The 23,293-nt window shown below is 40.1% G+C and overlaps 1 protein-coding gene across 12 annotated transcripts in view; it reads right to left on the bottom strand.

Annotated features, from left to right (window-relative positions):
• Nucleotides 1-23,293, bottom strand: part of ITPR1 (inositol 1,4,5-trisphosphate receptor type 1) — a 184,718-nt gene that overhangs the window by 144,278 nt on the left and 17,147 nt on the right. For 10 of the 12 annotated variants that reach the window (XM_049827170.1, XM_049827158.1, XM_049827159.1 and 7 more), the window contains exons 2-3: nucleotides 21,019-21,126; nucleotides 17,153-17,223 (exon numbers count right to left, since the gene is read on the bottom strand). In XM_049827170.1, the coding sequence (XP_049683127.1) occupies nucleotides 17,153-17,223; nucleotides 21,019-21,110 (163 nt within the window). In that variant the 5' untranslated portion in view covers nucleotides 21,111-21,126. Of the gene's footprint in view, nucleotides 1-17,152; nucleotides 17,224-19,560; nucleotides 19,652-21,018; nucleotides 21,127-23,293 lie in introns of those variants that run through there. The other 2 variants (XM_049827163.1, XM_049827165.1) reach the window with 1 other exon arrangement.

Here is a 23,293-nt window from a genome sequence, read left to right as displayed (position 1 = left end):
CACTTCTATCAAACCTGTACCCAGTCATCCCCACGACTGACCGCTGCATTACATTTACGAGAAGATAAATGGACAGAAGCAAGCAGAAGGGGTTATGGAATTGCAATAATGGTGTCTCCAGTCATTCCACCATTACTTCCAGTCCCGCACTGTCAATTTGCTGCTCTGTGGGGATATGGCCAACAGGAAAAGGCTTCCAAAGCTACAGTAAATCTTGGCCTCAGACAGCACACAGCTACCCAAAGCGAACTGTAGGAACGCCTGACCTCATGAGAAGAGACAAACAAATGTTAACACACACAACAAACCATATGGCCAGGTCACAAGCATATTCCAGGTTACTTAATTATCAGCAAACTTATTGTGCTGGCTAGATTAAAAATTTGCATAGCACTTTTAAAAACGCAATACAGTTGTACTGCACATCCTTGAAGGGCCACATCATTAAAAAGCAGTACTCATTTAAACAATGCATAAAGGTGCACAAGATTGCCAAGGCACTCTTGACCAAAAACAAAGGCCCACCATGCATGTCAGCTCTGTAACCTCTTCCCTCCCAAGCAGTGTAGAGAAAGCCAATTTCTTCTCTTTAAAAGACCCACCCTTCCCTACGTGCCTTCAAAGCTCTTCCATAATGAATGCACCCAACATTTGACAGCAAGAAGTTCCTAGGATTGTTTGCAAGAGCAGACTTCATGCGTTATCCTCCCCCAGTCTTCCTCCCAGCGTGGCCCTAAAGCAGCTGGTTCCTGCCTACTCCCACCCCACGCTCTCCTCCATGGCAACACTTCTGTGTACCAACAGGGAAATACAGAGAAAAATGAATAAGAGATTATTTCTGTGTCCTCAGATCTAGCACCAGCACGATGCTAGTAATCAAGAATCATTGCAAAGCAAGATGTCCACTTCAGCAATTCAGTTGGTTGCATAAATTTTAATTGAGAGGTTGGACTAGCTCCATAAGAATCTAAAAAGCCCAACCTGACAGCTGGTTGTGCCACAGACTTGTAAGCACAGAAAACCCACACAGGATGCTGCCTGACAAAGCTCGATCTCAGACTATTAAAGCAGTCATCCTGCAGATCACTACATCTTATGGAAGGGTTATTCCATTAAACACCTTACTTTTCTTAATCATCACAAATATCTGGTCACTATCTTCTATTCCTCCTACCACTCTCAAGCTTTTCTGTCTACTAAATAAGGGTAAAGAGATATATTGCAGCCCTACCACATCGAAGAATAGATTCACATAGTTCCTTCCTGTACAATCTACTAGTTCCGTTTCATGTGTATTTATGTAGGTTCTGCTCAAAAATTTCCTTTGATGTGTTCAGAAACATCTCCCACCAGGCCACACAACTGATTTTGCAAAAGCTCTGTCCAGAACCAACTCTCTGCAAGCCACCCATACTGTTCCCAAGCAGAGCTTGAGGACATAAAAACACAGAACAAGGTAGGTCTTGTCCTCAAGAACATGTAGTGCTGTACAGAGGAACACAGAAGAATTTATCTGAGGGCACAACCAGAAAGACCAGATATTCATACTGATGCATGAGAGGATGTCCATGGACTATTCCGAAGGCGCCGTCTGACCAGCACACCGATCTGGGGAGGCCAAAGCACTGTACGAGAAACTGTTCATCTCTTCAAGTTAATTGATTCAGTCCCCAAAATATCCAAGGAAAGTTTTCAGTCCTTCAGAAGAGATCAGCATAAGCCAGCATTATACTGCAATAAACATTAGACAGCACTGTTTCTGAAGCAGTCACTTTAAAACGTGGAAAAAAATAATCTAGATAAACTTACCTTTGTATTTGCAAAATAATAAATATTTATAAACAAATGTTCTCCTTTCTACTTACCAGTATCAGGGTACTATGCCTTTACACTTCTTTAAAAATCTAAATATTTAAAGTATGTTTAAAATTAGTATAGTGCAAAAGATACTTCCAATAAAGTATCCACCAATAAAAACCATCTTTGGAGGTGGGAGAAAATCTTAGGGCTTCCAACATGAGCCCCACGCTAACTGAGCAGATATTCAAAGTAGCTGAGTCATTGTGGTTTTCTGAAATGAGCCTTTAACCACGACTTGAAGGAAGGAACATAAGTGACAGGCACTTCAAAATCTCTGAAGGATTAAAGTTTTCCTTTTAAAGTTACTGAGTTTTTAAGTCTAAGGCTGCAACTTATTTTCCTGACACTTTTTCTCCCCCCTTTTTTATCCCCCTTTTTTTTTTTTTGAGTTCTTTGATGTCTAGTTCCCAACAAAATGTTTAACTTTAATCCTGTATTAGCCATAATTTAAACCCTGTATGAGTATCACATTGCTCTATAGAGTAGTTAACTGTTTGGGATCTCAGACCACACCATCTCAGAGGTACTTCTCTAAGTCAGGACTCTCAATGCTTTTGCATGCATTGCAAGCAAAATGGTCTGTGGCAATGGACTTGTGTAACTAATCTAAGATTTTAGTAAAACCTCCAGGTCTTTTTATTTTTTTTTCCCCCTTCAAACTCTCCAACACCCCCTCCCCACTACCTCCAATTGTGGTTTTACAGCTACGGTAGCAGCAGGGCCAAAGCAACAACCAGGCTCACTACACTATACTTATAAAACCACAGAGCAGACAAACAAATCCAGCAGTTTCTGCACAGAAAAGGTACAATAAAGAAAGCAGAAAATGTAAACATTGGGAGTACCTGAAGGGAAAGCAAGGTACAGCAAGATGGAATTAATTTTGCATGAGAAGCAGACAGATCCACTCAATCCCTTCCCAGTTATCATCAGACAGCTGCGTTTTAGGCAGGAACAAACCACAGCAAAGGATCACAAAGATCCTCAATACAGCACAGATGTATGCAAGCTATCAGTCATGAAATCTTTAAACACAGAAAGCTGAAAGAAATTTGTGCAAACAGAAATCCCCTCCCCCTGGAAACTGTCTGAAAACCAAACCAAACCACTTTTTGAGTTTTTTTTTTCCCCAAGAACTTTTACAGTTTTCCCCATGGTTTTGGTTTGTGTTTCTTTTTTCTTTCGCCTTTCAGAAAATGAAAGACTTCAATGTTTTCATATTCTTTTCAATAAAGGATTCTTGGAGAAGTTACAAGAATAAAATAGTTTCTCCAGTTTTATTCTGAACATTCAGTTACTCTCACCAATGAAAAGAACAAGAATCCCATATGAACTCCCCATCTTCTCAAAAGCCTGCAAAGGGCTTTCCTCTCTCCCTTGCGCTACTCCCTCTCCCCCATCACTTCTGCTTCCCATTTAATGGATGCTGGCTTGGGGTGCAGAGGCAGCACACCTGAATAGTGGCACCCCTCTGGAAACACAGCCTGAAAGGAGTTTAACCTCAACACAGCTGCAGGGTTTTCCCTCGATCAAACATTTCATAGAGGCAAAGCACTAATTACATTTGTTCCCTTTATGGCCTTCTCTGCTACCCATATGCCTTCAAGGTCCTGAAAACTACTGTTCAGCATTGAGGATTGTGAAGACTGAAAAACTATGGTGATGGCTGCTGGCCTTCCAAGGCAGCTTCAGCTAAATACTAAACCCAAATGAATATGAAAATACCCTCTCAATTTTTTTCCCATCAGATAAAAATTAGAAATTAAATGTCAACCACAATATTAAGATTTAAAAAACCTGATGTCAAATATTAGTGGATATTCATAACAAACTACTACAACTAAATACAAAGTCACCTATATATAGTATACTCCCTTCTCTTGCAATTTTTATTTGTATAAAATATATATACACACACACAAGCAAACCTGTAAGGAGACTTTAAGACAAACAAGCTCTTAAACTCCAAAGAGTTCTCTGCACACGAATTCTGATCCCAATGCAGAATTATCATGTCGAGTTTCCCAAATCTTCACAAAACGCAAAAAACTTTAAGCACATGACTGACAGCATATGGAAAAAATATATTTGGACTTAAATCTTGTAGATCATATTTGAAGGATCTTCTCATTGTCATTCTCCATGACCAAGGCCATCTGCCTGACAAGGAGTGGGAAGATATGGCTTATTTTAAAACTTGTCAATGATAACCAAGAATTATCTGCAAAACCTATATTGCCTTCAGACTTTACCTTCCAATCCCTAACACGTTAGCTTGTAGGGTGCTGCCGTTGCTCAGCACTGACCACATGCAGGGCATGCCACCACCATCGTGTCTCCACAGCCAAATGCTCCTACACCAACCAGCAAAGATACAATTTTTGTTTCCCAGGAAAATGTGGTAATTGAGTTACTCTTATAGTACAGTACCTCAAGTTCTTATCAGCTTTCGTTCCAACCACATGAATATGAGATACATTACTTGCTTTTTAATCAATACAGAAAATGCACTTTTGAAGGATAAAACTAAATAAGTCATCATGAACCCCAGAAAAGTCGCATGTACGTGTATGCTCCAAAAAGCACCTTTGCTTCAAACTGATGTTAAGACACGAGCAAGAAGTCAAAGGCACCCGGCTGCTTTTGACAGGAACATCTAGTTAAATTACCATAAAAACTCTGTAGTTGAGAAAGTCATCTCCATCTGTGCTGAAGCCATTTGCAACCACACAAAATCACAAATCTACCACTTGGTTCTTCAGCCTTTCTTTGCAGCCCTTGGTGCCAATTAAGCAAAACTTCCAGGCTGGACCGATGGAGCATTCGCCCAATCAGTACTGCAACTTCTGCTTTTGGGAGGTGTTTTAAAAAACACCAAAGTAAGTATCTAGCTCAGTCCTCTCTCTGGTCACGGTCAGTAACCCAGCATCATCAGGCTCTAACAGTTTCACTTCAGAGGTTTGCAGAGAGGGGACTAAACTTCTCCTCTTTCCACTGGTTATATTCTAATAATACTGAGATTTGTTCTTGTTTCTTCAAAGATAAAATGCAGCTTTACGGCATAAGGAGCAGTTGTGGACCGGAGTCCCTAACACAAAGCAACCCTTTTCTACTGAGCCCCTACTCTCGTCTCAGAGACTGCCAGGCCACCATCAGCCTAAACCGCTGCTTTTTGGGGTTGTTTGGAGTTAACTGGTGCTGGCTAGAGATCATGCACTGCTCTGAAGGGCAGGGAAAGGATTTTTGTAGATATAGCTAAGATTTTCTCCTTTTCAGGATGGCTGCTCCCTTATCCAGCTCTCTCACTTCCTCATGCCTACAAGTTCTGTGTTTATTTTTTCCTTGTATAATTTTTAACCTCAACGAATAAAAGGGCTGACATTCACTAAATACAAGGTCTAAGTGCTACCAGATTGCTCTTGCATAGCAAAGCATTCTGTATCCTTAATAAAATCTGACTCAGAGATAATTTGTTGTCGTTAAAGCAGATGAGGATCCGGTAGCAGCATTTTCTACCAATGTCACAGTTTCTCTGCTGTCAGTAGAGCTTGGAGGTGATTTCTTATTCTGAAAATCTGACTGAGAGCTACAGAAAGACTCTTCAACCAAAATACAATGAGTTATGTTTTCATTGAACTTCTGTATATTATATAATCAAAACAGATGATAATTGCCAACACTGAGAACTCAGCACTGATTATTTTCACAAATTAGGTATGAAGGAAGTGTTAGTCCTAACACATAAGTAACTCTCTTACTTGACTGAATAATAAGTTGTTCATTAGAATAAAATTTTCAAGGAACACTGCATTTAGTGTCAGTCAATCTGTAATGGCTATTCTAGTGTTTGAAACATTCACGAGACATGCCAACTTAAATGCTTTGACTTTCACAGCAAGATAACAAGAGCTCCCGAGCTCAGATTTCTCGGCATCTCTCTCTGCTAGGCTGCATCCAGACCAGCTGAAGGTAGAGGCACAAACGGCTCCATTCCCAGTTACCAGCTGGCAGAAAGCCTCCACCTGAGCTTCCACAAAACTACGCCAACACTGCGTGCATTTTGTCCTTTGCCATGACCACAAAGTCAGAAGTTTAAAAGGCAAGTGCAGTGCATAAAAAACAGCCTCCTCATATGCCAATTTTTTTTTTAAAAGCAAATGAAACCAATCAGCATAGGCATGTTTACAAACAATACTTTTTCTAGGTGAGAAACATAAGGCTTCTTTATACTGGTTGTATTTATTAGAGGCCACTAAATGCTAACCCGGGATTTTTGCAACTCTCTACCCCAGCCAGTCAGTTGTCAAGCACGGAAACAAACCTTCCAGTTTAATCCTAAAGAATCAGTACGTGCTTTTCAAGACTGACCTCAAAGCAGCAAATTCCTTTCTGGATCACAAAAAATGCAATGCAGTTTTCAGTATCAAGATCCTTCACCATCAACTCACTTTTTTTCCTAGCATTTGGATCACAAACTTTGAAGTTATGCAGGAAACACTGGAGATTTTTTACCTAGACAAGACCCAAATCACAAGGAGCTTGACAGATTAGCACTGGCACCTTGATCTCCACCCAGCAATGTGAAGAACTCAGCTGCAGGTGCTATTAATGCATGAATAATTGAAGAAGAGAAATCACACTCAGGTGTTGATACATTAAGTACTATACTTCATCTTGAAAGATTAATCTAAATTCTGCAACAAGGAGGACAGGGTAGTCAATCTCCAGCAGCAGTGTGGGAACAGGGGAAGATGCGAGTGTCACAGACTGCTCACCAAAGACAACTGTCAAGGTCTGGCTTTCATAACAGCCCATTTTTATGGCTGGCTATGCTGGCAGCCTCACCATTTTTCTTCTGACTGCTCTCAAACAGAAGCACTTACAGCATTACTTCCCTGAGCTCACAACTGAGGAGATACCACCACTTCAGTCAGGACTCTTGCTCAGTGAAGAACAGGCTACCCAGAAAATAAGAAGTGAAATTATTTAACTTTTGGATTGACACTGGTTTCCTCTTCGACTAATGACTTCCATGTGGCACTTGGACACAGTACCTGTAAGACCTCGAAATATGGGTACTTAGCATATTTATCTCTTGTCTTCTTAAGTAAATAACCTAAATCGAAAATATTTTTGAACTTTAAATCCTTTCAAAATATAAAGCCTTATATTTTAGGTAAAGTAAAATAATTGAAGCTTTCAGTATAACTTACTGCTATTGCAAGCAGCACAGAACTTCATTCTGTCCTAAAAGCAACAGAGAAGTGAGATTCTACAGAACAGACTTGCTGAAGAGTTCGACACAGATGAGATCCTCAGGGGTGTCACAGCATACTTATCTGCTCCCTCTGAAAATGAAAGACCTCATGATCACATGAAATCAAGGAGTAAGATGAAATCAAATTTGGTGACATAAAAATGTAAAGGGGAAAAAACACAAGAAAGAGAATGTTCATACCTCTGCCAAAGTAAAAGCTAGATATGGTTTCCTAAAGTTTACTGGGGAAGGCAGCTGGGTTTACAAGGCAGAAAAATGGAAACCCTTAAGCATAAACATGCTAATCCAAATCTTAATTGGAAAATCCAAGAATATGGATCACAGCTTCCTGCGACTGCGTGCCGTATCAGGAATCATAAGCTACATGTCGCAGAAGCAAAACCAGGAGAGCCAAGAGGATCTGCTTGACAGCTCAGCTATGCAAGTGTCAGCACATTCAAGGTGAAAAATGTTTTTCTGAATCAAACTCCACTGCATTTGTCACCAAACCTTTGTGCTTCTACATATCCAGGGCAGTCCAAAGCTAAGTCTCAGGAAATTCATGAAGTAAATTACAGTTGCTTTTGACTAATTACAGGTAGCACTTTTAACCTTAACTGCAAGGCACTGTCAGAAGAGGTGACAATTCATTAGTAACTCACTCTGGCTAACAGAAATAACAAAGGCTCCCACCAAATTGGTAAACATCATTCAGATGCTTTAGATGCTCCTTGTCTAAATCTTATTCCCATGTATTTGGTATCTCTCAGGCATCAAGCAGTAAGGGAACACTGCTCATCACTGTGCAATACAGCAGGCAAGTCGGGATGGAGAGCTGGGTGACAAAGGCTCTCGTATCGGTACTGCCAACAAGACGCCAGCAAAGCTGCGTTTCACTAGCACAATCCTGTACATCAGACTTGCAGAGCAGGCAGTTCAGCTTCCTTAGCTGCAAACTACCATTCAAGACCTACAATAAGAAAAATTCTATCATGTTGGTGACTCCAGAAAGCTACGTGGGCAATACGGTTCAGCCAGACAGAAGCATTGAGCAGGCTGCATGAAAACTTAAATTTCAAACAGAACTGAATAAGACAGCTCACCTAGCCTCCTGCCCCAAATTTGCATGTTACGTATTTTTCTTCTATTAATGCCCAAATAACCAACTTGCACATAAGAAAATCTGATAATTCATCACAGTTCCCATATTGCCAAGAAACAATCTTTGATGCTAGGTTACCACAGTTTGATAAAATCTCACCCAAGGCTAGGTCAGTGAGCCTCAGGCGTAACAAATGCACTCTCAAGTCAGGTGTTCTGGACTGGTGGCAATATTTTACATGCCAGATCTTACCAATGAACCTCTCTCTGAGTCTCAAGTTTCTCAACACTTCAGACAACTGGTGAAAAGCTGAAGATGTCTAGTACCTAATACCTGGAAGACTGCTTCCCTTACACACAGTTTTTTTCCACAAACTTCATGACTTTATCCGTCTGCTTCAGTATTTGCATCCTTCTATACAAGCAAGTGTCCTTCATCTGCAAAGCACTCAGGCTGTACTAACAAAAAGCACAACACTAGCTCTGAAGTTTATTTGAAGGTCCTCTGGAAGTACTTTGTATTGATGAGACTCACCAGCATCTCAATCTTCCCAGTTTACGGAACAGACTCTGAGAGCTTTTAAAAGGAACAAAGCAAAGTAGATTGAGTGCACAGAATAACACAACAGTTGAGCTACCCTAAATATTAAGCAAGCCACAAATTTTAATAACTTTGCTATATTAAAAGATATGCACCAATGTCACCCCACCCCCACAATTCATCAAGGCATTTCACTCCCTTGGGCTCTTGTGACTAAGTATAATATTTCATTAAATATCCTGTTCATACTGGCTTATGTACTAGGGAACACACTAATTTTAGAAAACTGATTAGCTAGTTCTTTCTAACCGAATGTTATTGTAGCTAAGGTCAGATTTTGCACTGAAACTATGGCAACAAAGGCACAGTATTCTTTTGTCTACAAGGTTGGGGCTAGGTTTATTAACAGTACTGTTCTACTTAATAGCTAAGCACTGCTTTTTGGCAAGCCCTCCCCTCGATCCTACCTGAAATACCCTGAACTTTCCACAGGGGAAAAAGCTCAGACCTGCGAGAGCTGTTGAAAAAGAATGAACATACAAACCAGCGCTTTGCTTTATTTCTTCATTTTTCTGACACGGTCACTACACCAGTACCTTTCCCCTGTCGTTTTGCACAGAATGTCTCATCAGTACGGAACTACCACCCACATTTTTCAGAGAGGCAAATGAAGTGCACAGATCATAAAACTTCATACTAGGAGTTCAGTTAAATCCCCCCTCACTCTTTTGCAGTACCTAAACCAACAGATTGCGTTTTTCATACAGCATTCCAGTTATGCATATTAATGGCAACTTTCTATTTCAAAGGGGCTTTGCTCTGCCTTCATCTAGATGCAAAACATCCAAGATGAAAGCACTTTAAAACCAGAAGTTGGCAGACAGCTGTTTGACCACAGTACTCTCAGTACAGACCAGCATGCAAACGCAACCCAGCCAATCTTCACGGCCTGTGCCTTGTATTCCAAAGAGACCCAGCTCCTCTTCTTGTTCAGTATCGACAACTTTTTTACACCAAGTTAAACAGACCCTCTTGTAATCTGTGCCACACAGACCTTTCCCATTACGGTCTTGGCACCACATCACTAGGACACAGGGAAAGACCCACGCTAAACCATATCAATTAAATCAATAATTATTTAGCCAGTCATTTATTCACTTTTTCAGCAAAGCACATCAGCATCATGGAGTTGGGATGTCTTTAGGATGTCCTGGTGCTTCAGCATGCTTCAGTCCACCAACTGGACTACAAACCTGTCTTGCTTAATAGGCCAGTAAGGAACCACACTGCAGTAGATGTGGCAAATTAAATAAACCCAGCTTTCCGATTCACTCTCCATGACCCAAAAACCCAAAAGCTTCCCTTTGATTCCTGCATCCAATCACTACCGGATTTCAAAGCAATGCAAGCTACTTTTGCACATTTAAATAATAAACTATAGGACACAGCAGCTACACAAGTGAGAGTATAACACCTATTCTCTAACTGTGCTCATAGGGGAAAGCTCCAGTACCTCCTCTGCTCGCTAACATAGCAAGCCATGTAAGTAATTACCGTTGATGAACCTGGCACTACCACAAACCCTGTGGTTAAAAATGTCTGGAGATAAGGTGGTCATGATGTCACTCTGAAGTCACCAGAGAAGACAGCGTACATTCCTACTGCCTGAGCTGCAGAAAGGAAGGAGGCTTGGGAGCGCTCATGTACGTGATGCATCAACTCTTGATTAGGACTCCTTCTCTCCCCGGGTTTTCCGAGCTTTAGCAGATACAAAGCACATTTGTCTGTTTGAAAGCGCAACACTTCTGACCTTTCAGTTTTTCTGAAATACCTAAATGCCACAGTGACAATTGTCTATAACATCTGCTTGTATGTAGGATGCAGTGGGCTAAAGATTCACATTTTAGAGACAGTGCTCAGGATTTCTTCATCGTATAAAGGGCATCAAATTCAAATGCGTACTAGCAGTTGGCAGTTTTCTAGTACAGTTCTATAAATACTTAGAATCATACTAAAGGATTCCTCATCAAGGCAGTGAAAAATATATTTTGGATATCATAACTATATCCTAATTCAGCAAGATTGAAAGATTCTGCCTACACAAAATGGCCAATGCTTCAATTTTAAATAAAGAAATTACAGGCACAGCATTAGACCGTATTTTTATCATTTTTCTCTTCCATCGTGCCAACCCTAAAGTTTCTTTTGATTTTACACTAAACCATAATCTTGGTACCCTTTTTGAAAAGGGACTAAGAAACATAATTTTTTCTTTTTATGGCATTTGGCTCTTAGGAAATCAGAGAAATTAAGTAAGTAGGTGTTTACTATTGTTGCCCCACTTCCTACTTCTGGTATTCAGCGAGTGCATTTTAGTCTGTCTTGGACATCTCAAAACTGAAAAGGAGTCGCTTTTCTATTGCAAACAATTTATTTCTCTTCAAGGTCACCGCGCTAAGCTTTGAACTTAGCACTCCAGCACTCTCAAAAGTTCTGCGTCCTACATGAAAAATGAATTGTACTATTTTATCTGCTAATATATGGTTATCAGAGAGAAGAAGGCCATATTTAGACATCAGTTTAAATATTCCTTAAAGGAATCTAGGCACTTAATCGATATACCCAAAGATTTCACCAGCATTAGAAACCCCATGTTCAAAGAGAAAAAGGAGCCTAAACTTGGCCATGCAGCTCAGGTCTAACACCTTTCTTCTTCTCACCATCATTCCAGGAATATGCCCTTAACCCTCTGCAAAACACCCACTTGAACTCATCTAATATATGCAGAAAGTCATACAATTCAGACTATTTCACATCAAAGTTAAAAAAGCAACCTAAGCTGATATAATCACTTTCGCCAGAGTAGATTTGGAAAAGTATGCACGGAGAGCATATGGAGAGCAGTAGGATTTGAGGCTACACAGTTATCTGAAGCTGAACACATGATACATAAAGGCTTATACTGCAAAAAATTCTCCTTGATGAGTACAAGGGACGGCACTGAACTACCTTCCTGCCTAGAAAGTGCACTTCTATATGCTGCTAATATTTTTCCAAAACTAACAGGCAGAGGGATCTGGGTATTTGTTTTAGTTTGTTTTTTAATATTCTGAAGTGTTTGGGAAAACCATGTATGTGACCCTTCAACTGAAAACTCCCTTAATCTCAGTTCTAATGCCAAACTATAAACAAGCTTGCATTGGCTAAATAAGGCTAAATAATCCTTATGTATGCAACACAACTCCACAGCCTCTATCAGTGCTGCATAAATTATATGGTTTCCTTCAAACTAAACAAAGCAGTAGTGTATAGGCTTCAGGTCATTGATGGCAAAGCTAAAAAGAACAAAACGTGCCTCAAAACATTTCTGTTAAGGAGAAGCATACTGACTTTCATCAATGCTGAGCACAGTGTGAATTTAAGAGTAATGCATCAAAAGAACTGTGGCATGTATGCAGGTAATTTTTTTATATGCATATATATTTATACATTAAAGCTTCTTTGTAGTGCCCAGGTAACTTCTTCTGTTGAAGCTGAACCTGTAGTTCAAAGACAGAGACCCTCAGTGCTAGCCCCTAACACTATCAGACAAACCTAACCGAAGGCTCTGTGAAGGCAATATTCAGAAAGAGAATACAGTATGGATTAGGATCAAAAGAACAAACAGAATTTGAACTATTCATCTTCTGCTTCACCATGAGGGTATTTTAAGTCTAAGATATGGGTTCATTCCTTGAACATCTTGCCAAAAAAAGAGTGTTGCCCAGCAACTACTAAAACAATGTTCTGGAAGGAGGTAGCTGCTGGACAAATTAACCCAGTAAATGCCCTTTTCCCCTGCATTTCATGCAGCTATTGCAAAGCTTCTGGATCCCTGGCAGACAGATATGCATCCCAAATAAAGAGCTGTAAGGAATTTCCTGAGAAGGCTGTCAGACAGACTGTTTTGGTGTAGTAGCAGTGTCTTGCATTAAGCAAACACATTTGGCTTAGCACAGCGCTAAGTTCCAATACAAAATGAACACAAATAAAACCTTTGCAAAAGTACATACAAACTAATAGAGCACAGAAGCAGCAGCTAAAGCACAAAATTATCAGCCCTGGGCTCTGCTTCAGCTTTGCCACTATTGCTACGTCTGACTTGAATTTGCAAAACAGCTATCCGTCTCTGCGCATTTAAGTACGAAACACGGGTGCTTTTAGCCTAGCTAGAGGGTCAGCTGTAGTTCATACTTTCCCCATAAACCCATGCATATTAAAAGGATGTTCATTTATACTCACTATTCAGATGCACACTCATACTGAAAGATGGCAATTAGAGCAGCGATTCCAGCTTTATAAAATACATAAAATGTTTTATTTTGTTGTTCAAAGCGTGCAGATAACCAAGGAACTGTCACACTCTTCCTTTTTTTGGAGACTTGTACAACTAGCATTTTTTCCAGGAATCTCATCTGTACACAGTATATTCAGACCAGTTAAGTAAAATACTCTTTTGCAAGAATTTTCATATTAACATTTTTAAAAAGAAACACCCTAATGAATGTACTCTTAAGTCTTAATGTTTTGCAAGGCACTATTAGAGGACATTTGAACTAGATGGAGCTGAAAACATGAAGGGCCAGAGAAACAATGTACTTGAAGAAAAAAAACCATACACCCAAACCACCATATTTAAAGTGGATTCAGAACACCAGAACAAAAAAAAAAAAAAAAATCCACTGAAATCTCACAGACCATCATTACCACCCAAACTCAAACCACTAACTTCAGGTGCTATCTACTTCTGATTGGGATGGGAAAAAGGAAGGAAAAAAAAAAAGAAAATCAGCCTTCGCACCCTCAAGTGATCACACTAATATTTTAGAGACCTAGAGGCACAACAGCATTTAATACGTGAAATAACTACTGGTAAACACTCATAGTAACTTGAGGGTGCTGGACTAAAACCTTCCTTTAGAGTTCTTTCCAACTCCGGCACTTCAGTTTTTCCCATCTAATACACCCTCTGAATTTTATTTTTTTAGTGTCTCATTTACACTTCTACGCCGCACTCCAAGTCTTACCTGAACGCTATCCCATCTTACTCTCAGCTTCCTCTTGCACTTCATCCCTTTCAGGGCTCCACCACCACCAGATTAATGTCAGCCTACTTTTTCCACAACTTTTGTCAACAAAGCAAGCCCTCGTGTCCTCAGGATACCTCTGTACGTTCTCCTCCAAGCAGACTGAAAGGCTCTATCGCTCCCATCTCCGACTCCAGTCGTGCCGCTGCAAATCATTCTGTTCAATCCAGTTCATCCAAACACACATCAAGCTTCCCTCACTGAATTTTCCTTAGGACAACTTGAAGCCAACATTTTTAAAAGGAGTGACTTACTAGCACACAAAACCCACCTCCGTTTCAGCTATGAAGTGCTTGCTTTTAGAAATGCATTCCTCAGGCAGGGACTATTTTCACACCACAAGCAGGTTATCAGCGTTTAGTGACAGCATATACTCATGGCTAAGTATTACTGTCAACTGCCTTTCGTACAAGAGGCTCTCTCCAGAAAGAAGGATGGTGCGTACACACCACCACTTCGTGCACAGCAGCTCTGCTGCATTTCAAGCGTCTAAAGTAGAAAGAAAAACCACCACCCTCTAGACCAGGGCCTTGCTGCTGCCACAAGATGCAACTGATGAAGTGTAGCCTAGGCAACAGGACTTTTTAAAACCTGAAACACCCATGGCTAAGAAAAAAAGCAGGATGGATTAATTTTGCTACTGGATATATATGCTTTAGTTTCACACTGAATTTTCTTAGAGTCATGTATGCATATCTAAAGCAATGAATCTTGCTTCTAGATATCTCTCACCACTTTGATTAAGCGTGAAAATTATATTTACAACTGTTTTAAATCTGCCCACAGAAGAGAGATCTGCTCAGAGTAGCTTAGGAATACATTTCCTAAAAATACTACCCAAAGAGAGATCCTCAAGACTGGCCACAAAGTCACACGTTCAGTATTCCTCCCAGAAGGTGACTTCAGATTTGACTGACCTGCGTCGGGACACCTTGAAGCACAGCTTGTTTGAAAGAGGATTCGCACATAGGTATAAAACAGGTTATAGCATAGAGGCGTTTTTCCAGTACTGTGTAAAGCTATAATGTAAGTCACATTTGATTAATTTTGGTCCCGTTCTAATGAGATTTTCAAAAGTTACTTCTCAGTTACCAGTGCCAGTGTTTTGTGCCTATTCGAATTCAAACCAAGATCACGCTTTTTCTCAGGCCTCAAACTGCAGTGATCCTATCGGCCATGATGACTAGAATGGGGTATCTGAAACCATTGAACAAGCATAGGCACCACGTACAAAGTTTACTGGATAGTGGAACATTTCCACATCAGTGCCCACCCCAGGCTGCTACTGTACAAAAGGTATCTCGTGCTACTGATCTACTAATCTGCTGTACCGGTGACACTGCCCCAGCCAATGAAGACTAAATCTCAAGTATGACAAAACTGAATGTTGGGACTACTGAATTACATTCATCAGATGCCCACGGTTGCTTTATATCCCAAACGTAAATGCTGTTTGGATAAATGCACCTTAGGGAAGACCTGGTGTTCCATTTGCAAGGGAGGTATTTTTGCAAGGTGTCATAAAAATACCAAAGTAAGACTGCAGAGACATGGCTGTAGTTCCTGACCTTGTCAGAGACTTCCCATGCAACACTCCAAACAAGCCTCTGGGTGCCTTTACTTCGTAATAAAAAAGGGGTATTTTCCATTTGTGTTGAAGATGGTGCGATAAACTTCATTATTACCTCTTCTGAACTTATTTATCATGGAAAGCATTTTATCTTAGACTACACTTCTAAAGCATGTGTATAAATAACAGAAATGCCTGCTAAAATTTTATGACTTCTGTTGCCTTTTACCATTGAGCATAAACTTCCCCATGAAAGCTGTAGAGAAGTAACTATGAAGGTTGGAAATGGTTCATACCATTCTTTCTCCATGTATAAATTATAAGCAATATGAGAACATTTACAATGCCTAACCACAATGTTTTATGCCAGACAAATGTGTCTCTGTACTTGCAGTCCCTAAACTGTGCTAGCAAGAATTGCCTTTTTCTCATTCTTTTCTCTCTCCCCCTGCCTCCTTCTACACCCAGCAGTCTCAGTCAAACCTGGCTTTATTCTTTCATATGATTTTAACATCAAGAAATGCCTAGAGTCAGGGCTCTAGTTCACATAAAACCATTGTTGTTCTGGAGAGCTTAACGTTGAATGCTAAAACTTCCCCAGGTTGCCTCTTTAGTATCTGAATAATCAGCTATTTAGTTTTCCGGTAAAAAGGGAGAAAAAAACAACAAGAACTCATAGACTTCAGCAATATTCTAAAAAGAGAGTTTCATTATATGAGACATCTTCGTGTCATGGCAAAAAAACAAAAAAAAAAACCCAAACAGCAGCATATAAAACTAGCAGTACAGAAGGTATATGATTTTCAAGGGCGATCACCTGCAGTCCTGGCCAAACGTGGATAGAATTATGGTTAATTCTGAGTCCCTGATAAAGGCAAAGCATAACCAAGGAAACAAGATTCATCCAACAAAGAAACAAGACAAACAGTTGCTGCTACATCTGAGAACAGCAGTAAAAGGTAGATCAAATTTTTAGAATATTTGGCTGAGCTATCCTTTGGGTAAAAGATGCAACCAAGGGGTGAAGGAAAAAAAAAAAAAAGAGAATTTAAGGTTTTTCCAAGCAAAATCCCAGCTAGTGCTTCTCTTCCTGCTTGAGATTTTTCTTAAACAAATCAGCCTTAGCCAAACTGTGCAAAGAAGTAGCCATTAATTTCTTATCACTAAGCAAAAGTTTCCTGGCAGAATGAAAGCCAAGTCAAACCTAGTTAATATCGAATGAGGTTAAACAACAATGGTTGTTACAAACATTTGCTCCTTTTCATTTTCCTCTTCTCTGAAATAAGTTTGGTACTGGGTAACCAAATGGCATGTATAGAGAAAAAGAAATGAAACTTACAGAGACCCTGTAAGTTTGGACAGTTCTGAAAGCCAACCTTAATTGGCAACCCCATCTCTACCCCCTCACAAACCATTCTAAGTCCCACAATTCACTTCACATAGACATTCAAACTTTTTTTTATATATATATATATATATATATATATATATATGTTTTCTTCCCCCACCATGAGTTGCTCTTCACAGAAGATGACGACAATATATGTTTGGGGTTTTTTTCCTCATTAGTTGCCCTTCACAGAAGATGACACTAAAATATTCTACAGAAAGCATGGAGGTCAAAAATAGTTACACGATTGCACAAAATGAAGGACAACTTCTAACCAGAAGGCTAATAAGCTGCCTAACAAACTTACCTCTGAATTTTTTGGGTGGGTTGTTAAGATCACCTGCTTCTGGCTGTACAACACACCGATCATCCACAAGGCTGTAAAGAAATGAGAAGTAAAGTGAGATTCTATTCCCTTGCAATTGCTTACATCCTTGTTATCAAAACCAGAGTCGTTTATTTGCAAAGTTTTATCCGAGTGGCCACTTCAGCAGAAGACATTCCCCAAATGCCAACTTATGCCAAATCTTTCTAAGAAGCATGCAGCTAATTTTTACTGTTGCCCAGAGCTATGCTCCTGGATAGGTGGGACAATAAATAAGTCATTGCTCCTGTATACTGCATCATCTTTATGTCCCCTCCTTGAGGTGCAGACAGAACAGCCCATATTCTAGTTAGGTGAGAGACAACCTTAGAACAATTATTGCCTCTTGGACAGATTTGAATAACATTGCAAATGGGTTTATAGGAAGGGTAGAGAACAGGAAAATATGACGACTATGCAAACTGGACACTGATCCTATGACCCCTCAAGTATTAAGAAAAGGCAGAAACAGTAACTGCCACAATAAAAATTGACTCCGAAGAGAAAGGAAGGCGTAAATATACCCTCCTGCTCACCAGTTACAAACACGAGATAAGTCAAGGGATCAAACTAACCTCCTCCTGTTCTACCAGGAAGGAGGTGAATTGGACAAGTGAACCCAAGAGATTCCAATAGGGAATGCCAGGACAGAGCTTCCTGTGAATACACATGAGCAAAAAACCCACAGGGCCAATTCAAATCCCACAAAATAAAAAAAAATAGGTAAGATGCACCTGTCCCCACTGCTCTGCCCTTAGCACACTTTGGATCAACATGGAATCGCGCTTTTACCAAACACTATTTCCAAATTGTGAAACTGTAACCAAATACTCTGTAGTTTCTGATTTGATCCTAAATGACTCAATTTGGCCCCTTAAAACCAATCTGTCAAAGAGGCCTTCTACACAAAAGTAGAAAGTAAAACTCCAAGGTCTTAAAGGTTTGAGAGGTCCATTCTCATGCAGAATCAACTTGAGAAAGATTGAGACCTAGAATATGAGAGTTGTTCCTTGCAGAGGCTGGTTACATGCAGGGAGCATCTTGAGACAACAATTATGGAAAATAATGAAGTGCATAAAAATTAAGAGATCAGAGAGACTAAGTGGACTCAACAGTTCTATGCATCTAAAATTTGCATATGCAAACATTCAGAGTAAATTGCTTTTTCCCCATGGATTTTCTCCCTAATCAGTATTATATATACATATATGTGCTCCAACAAGAATGGTAGTATTAATATTTGAGCTGACTGAAACACCTGCTTCTAGTAAACAAAGGGCCAAAAAAATATCAAGTCAAATGGGTTACTCTGATCATCCCCCACAGAGATAATCTCAGTGCAATATATCCCTCTCATCCTGAGATTAAATTGAAAGTAAAGAGGAACTTCCCAAACTACTAAGAAAAAAATTTTACAGGGTGAAAAACACAAAAGAAGATATATTGTACACCAGTAATCATAATGATGACAGCACTGAGTTTGGGAAACAGCAAGAGTAAAGTCCTGATTAAGCAACAGTCATGTCATAGGAATATTAAATAGGAACACTCTTCAAAGATTTAGAACAACATTAGAATGTATAGTGGTATCTGCTTCTCAACCTTCATTAACCACATGAACAAGTCATTACACATTGTTATGACATAAGACTGTCAAAACTCCACATGGTATAGAGTACAGTTAAACTGAATCTTGCCTTTTGCTTCTTTAATTTTCTCCAGGACAAAGGCTAAATTAAATATGGGACAAAACTAATTTGATTATGAAGGCTTATTAAGATGATAATGCATTTCATGTTTCATATAGCAATTGGGATTTCTGGCTTAAATTAGGCTCAGAAGATGTGTGGCCATTATATAATGCAGTTACCTTAAAACAGTACTAATCAAATCAAAGAGGATGCTTGTAACACTAAGGGATCTTTAGAAGTGCCATAGGAACATCTCATCAAGCCCAGAAAACACATGTGCTTAGGGCCTGTAATGTCTAAAAGGACTACCCATGGTGAAAAATATCTGCTCAGCAATGCCATAAAAAGCCACAGCCACCGCATAATGTTCATCATGCACTGTATGGGATTAAACATAACATAACAACTTTCTACTTGTTCTGGAATTATTTACTGCCAAACTTGCTTCAATACTAGGAAGAAAAAAAATAGCCAAATGTATAGTATCGCTTAATTCATTTTGCCAGTTTTCAGCAGATAGTATTTGGCCAGTTACACAGCTGATCGAATACTGCAGAGTGTACATGTCATATTTGACGAGTACCTGGGAAATTTGTCAAATACATTCGCCAAATACTATTCAACCAACCCTACTTACTACATCCCTTGCTTTTATCATACCTTCTTTCCCTTCTGGCAGCATCCCATATTTTCTTCTCTTTCCTATAATAGATCATGGTGCATCTTCAGTGTCTGCTTCCTTCTCTGCCCCCTTATTTTCCAGAATCCTAATAGCTAGAGGACTAAACCTACAAGTTAGTTTGGAGTCACTCAGATGAGATTCCAGCCCATCGTTTCCTGCCGAGAGACTTACCAGGATGCTGTCTTTGTACCCTGCTTGGGAGCTCCATTTATCAGATGCATCTGGACAGTAGGCATCAAAAAATTTGCTGTCACTGTACCCACCCTGAGGCCCTTATGGCTACTGGAAATGAGAAAGAGCATGTTGTGTGCGTGCCCACTCACCACATCATCAAGCCTCCTGGTTGCTTCTTTGCTACTCATTCAAGTATTGAAGTACCACAGCAATGTGTCATGCATGCTACTTCCCTCCCTCTAATTTCTCACTGCTTCGAAACAAGGTGGCAGATGTGCTCTCTGAGCTTCTCATCCAGCCGCCTGCAAGGTCTTCCAAATCAGTACACAGCTCCTCTGCCAGCTTCTGATGTTCGGAGAGATTTCTCCTCAGCAGCAGTTGAGCAGAATAAAACATAACCTGTCACTCTTCAGAGCTGTATTTCAATTCCACGGCTCTCCTCCGCAAACTCTTCCTTTTCCTATGTGAACGGCTACTTTCTGTTTAATGAAGTAGCATACGCTTCTCACTGCTTAAGAGGCACTCTCCTACAGAGCACCTACTCTGACATCTTTGCAGAAGAAAGCGCAAAGGAGCTCTGTGGGGAAGCACACCGGGGGCAGGAGCCGGCAAGGCACGGCTCCCACCACAGCTCCAGGGTGCTGACCATTGGCAAAGCTGAAGATTCAAAACATGTTCTCCTTTGCCTGGAGAGGAACAATTTTGTTCGTATGAGAAACCTCAAATACTGGAAGACAAAACTAGTCACAGTGGTTAAGTTAGTGGTGTATAAACGGTTTGGCTCGGGGCTTCTTCTTTTTATATATACATATTTTTTAATATTTTTTTTTTTTTTTAAACTACTTACATTGCCTATGCTACATCCTTTTTTCCAATCAGCAGACTGCACTGGGGCCTATTCATTCCTGACTGGGCAGGGCAGGGAGGGACAGGACGGGACACACGGATGGACACGGGACAGACAACAACATGAAAATCATTTGCTTGCATTCATTCCCTCTACCCACACCTTAACCTGACAAGCTTCTTCCTCCCCACCAAGGACATCAAAACCACACCACAGCCATCAATATGCTCTCCAACCTCCCGACATCTAGCTTGCCATATCAGCTTTAGGCCGTTTTTAAATTTAGGGCCAAATCTGTACATAAAGCTACCTTACTTTACCCAGTATTTCCTGGGAGTCAGGCTCAGGATAGCTAGCTGAGTTCTGCTAGTCCTTCTTACAGATGTTTTTAGTAGAAGAGAACAGCTGTTCTTACCCCAAAGTGCTAATAAATCCATTTGTTGAGCCCTCTGCATAGAGAGAACAAATATCTCCAATATGAAGGAAGCTCGACATCTTGTCAGTCATCTCTGGCTTACTGCCCCTGGAAAAATAAAGCACAACGTTACTATTTATCAGGCAGAATTTCTCGGTACAAGCTACTGGAGGTTACAACAACAGGATCCTTTGCTTTTGTTTGTTCATTTGTTTGAAATACTGAACAAGTTCTTGCACTGGAATTTCAGGTATCAAAGAAAACACAGCATGTCAAAATGCTTGCTTAGAAAAATAAACTAGGGAAAAAAAGGCAGCTACTGGCATCCCCTTCGGTGTGGGAATTTTATGGGGAGCCGTATTTGTCCCAACAGATGCTCACAGCCATTTCGGTCCAGGCGTACCGACCCGTTTCATCCCATCTGCGAGAGGGAAAGGGGGAAGAAGAGTGGGCTGTCTGAGTTTAAGACATATTATTTGTACCATCTAAATAACAACACGTTTCTTTGCCAGCTTCTTTGTCAGAATCAAAGGTAGGTTTGAGCATATTTTAAAGGTCCTCTGGTGTGCTGGAGTAGTGCTCGTGGGAATTGTAATGTAAAACATGATTGATGTCAATACTTTTTGGTCATGTCAAAATATTGACGTTGACCAACACCAGGGTAGGCACCTGCTTACATCTGCAGTCCCAAAGACAGCATTAGGTGAAGACCCACTGAATATGATGGACGACAGATTTCGCATGTAAAAGCTTTAAGATTTTTCCAGAGTCAAATACTTTAAACTATGTATGTATCAGGAAGCCAAATCCCTGTGAAAGCAGGAATACTTCAATCCTGTTTTTAAAAAAGATTGCCTAAATGTAACACTGAGGAGACAGCCACTTAGAGTTGTCAACTTCCAAGTATTAAGAACTATCCTTATTTTCTTTAAAGCCCCAAATCCCAGACCTAATGATACAGGACGTACCTGCCATTTAAATAAATATAGCAAAGCGAGTTTCTATCTGTCACAGTAACAAAGAGACAGACAAACAACATGAGCCCGGATAAAAAGAAGCCCAACTGAATAGATTTTTCAAAGACATCTTTTCCAAGGCCATTTACTGGTTTTTTTGGAGATCCTCCTAAGCCATGCTTTTTGATCACTGAGTTCAAAACGCTGAAATAGCTTTCTGTGCTTGAGGTTTCAAACAGCAGGCAGTAACGCAGCTCTTCCAAGCTGCTCCTTCTCACAGGCTGGTGACTCGCTCTGCAGGGCAGCCCTGCCAGTGAACACTGCCCAGGACCAGACTTCCCAGATTTAAGGGAAAATAATTGAAAACACTTTCACCCTCTCCAACTCGCATCCAAATCAGTTTTAAATGGTCTGCCACTAGGAGAACTAGGCAGCAGGAAATTATGCTCATTACAGAGCACAGCCCTGACATTGTACAGGGGATAAATATTCTTTCACTGAACGTTATCTTGTTTACCAAAAGCGTAAGGATCAAGTTTATTAAGCAAGGCTGGAGCTCAACAAGGACGGATTCATGGAGATTTAGAAGCTGATGTTAATAATGCACTGCAGATATGAAAGTGCCAGCAAAAACCTGAAGCTATGCTTTTCTTCTGAAAAGCTGCAGTTACCCCTCCCTCCTCACCACCAAAGTATTTGTGGTGGTGGTAATAATGATAACAACTTTCATTATTATTAGGTCAAAGCACATTATAGACATTCTCATGTCTGTAAATTCCTGTGTCATTTGTACAATTAAAAACAAATTCGGGAAAAACAAAAGATAACAGGCCAAGTCCATATGCAGGGTAAAGAAGTCTCAGCTCCTCTGAAATCAAATCTCTGCGCATACAGAAGCAAACCATTTGGCTTCAGGTTGCTTGTTTAACGCCAAGTCCTTCAGCCACTGCATATGTTATACAGTCCGTTCTCATTCTTTTTTGATAAATGGACAAAAAAACATCACTACCTATTTTAAGATATATGCAACAAAACATACAGAAATACGCTGAGCGACTGAATTAGCATCACTAGAAATACAGCTTTCCTCATTTCCTGACGTGGATGTTAACTACAAACTTCATACCAAAAAAACTTTCAAGCCCTCAAAATTAAGCTCAGCCCTAAATTAATACAGTCCAAAGAAAAAGATTTCTAAGGCAACACAAAATGTCGATACTTCCAAACGACCCATTTCTACAATGGCATTTAAGGTATCCTGTTCGGGGTGTGAGGGGGATTACTTTACTGGACTACATCATTTTTCCTTTGGAAGTGGC

This window comes from Accipiter gentilis, chromosome 23, assembly GCF_929443795.1.
Source record: "Accipiter gentilis chromosome 23, bAccGen1.1, whole genome shotgun sequence".
NCBI classification, from domain to species: Eukaryota; Metazoa; Chordata; class Aves; order Accipitriformes; family Accipitridae; genus Astur; species Astur gentilis.
This window is presented reverse-complemented; position numbering and strand designations above follow the sequence as displayed.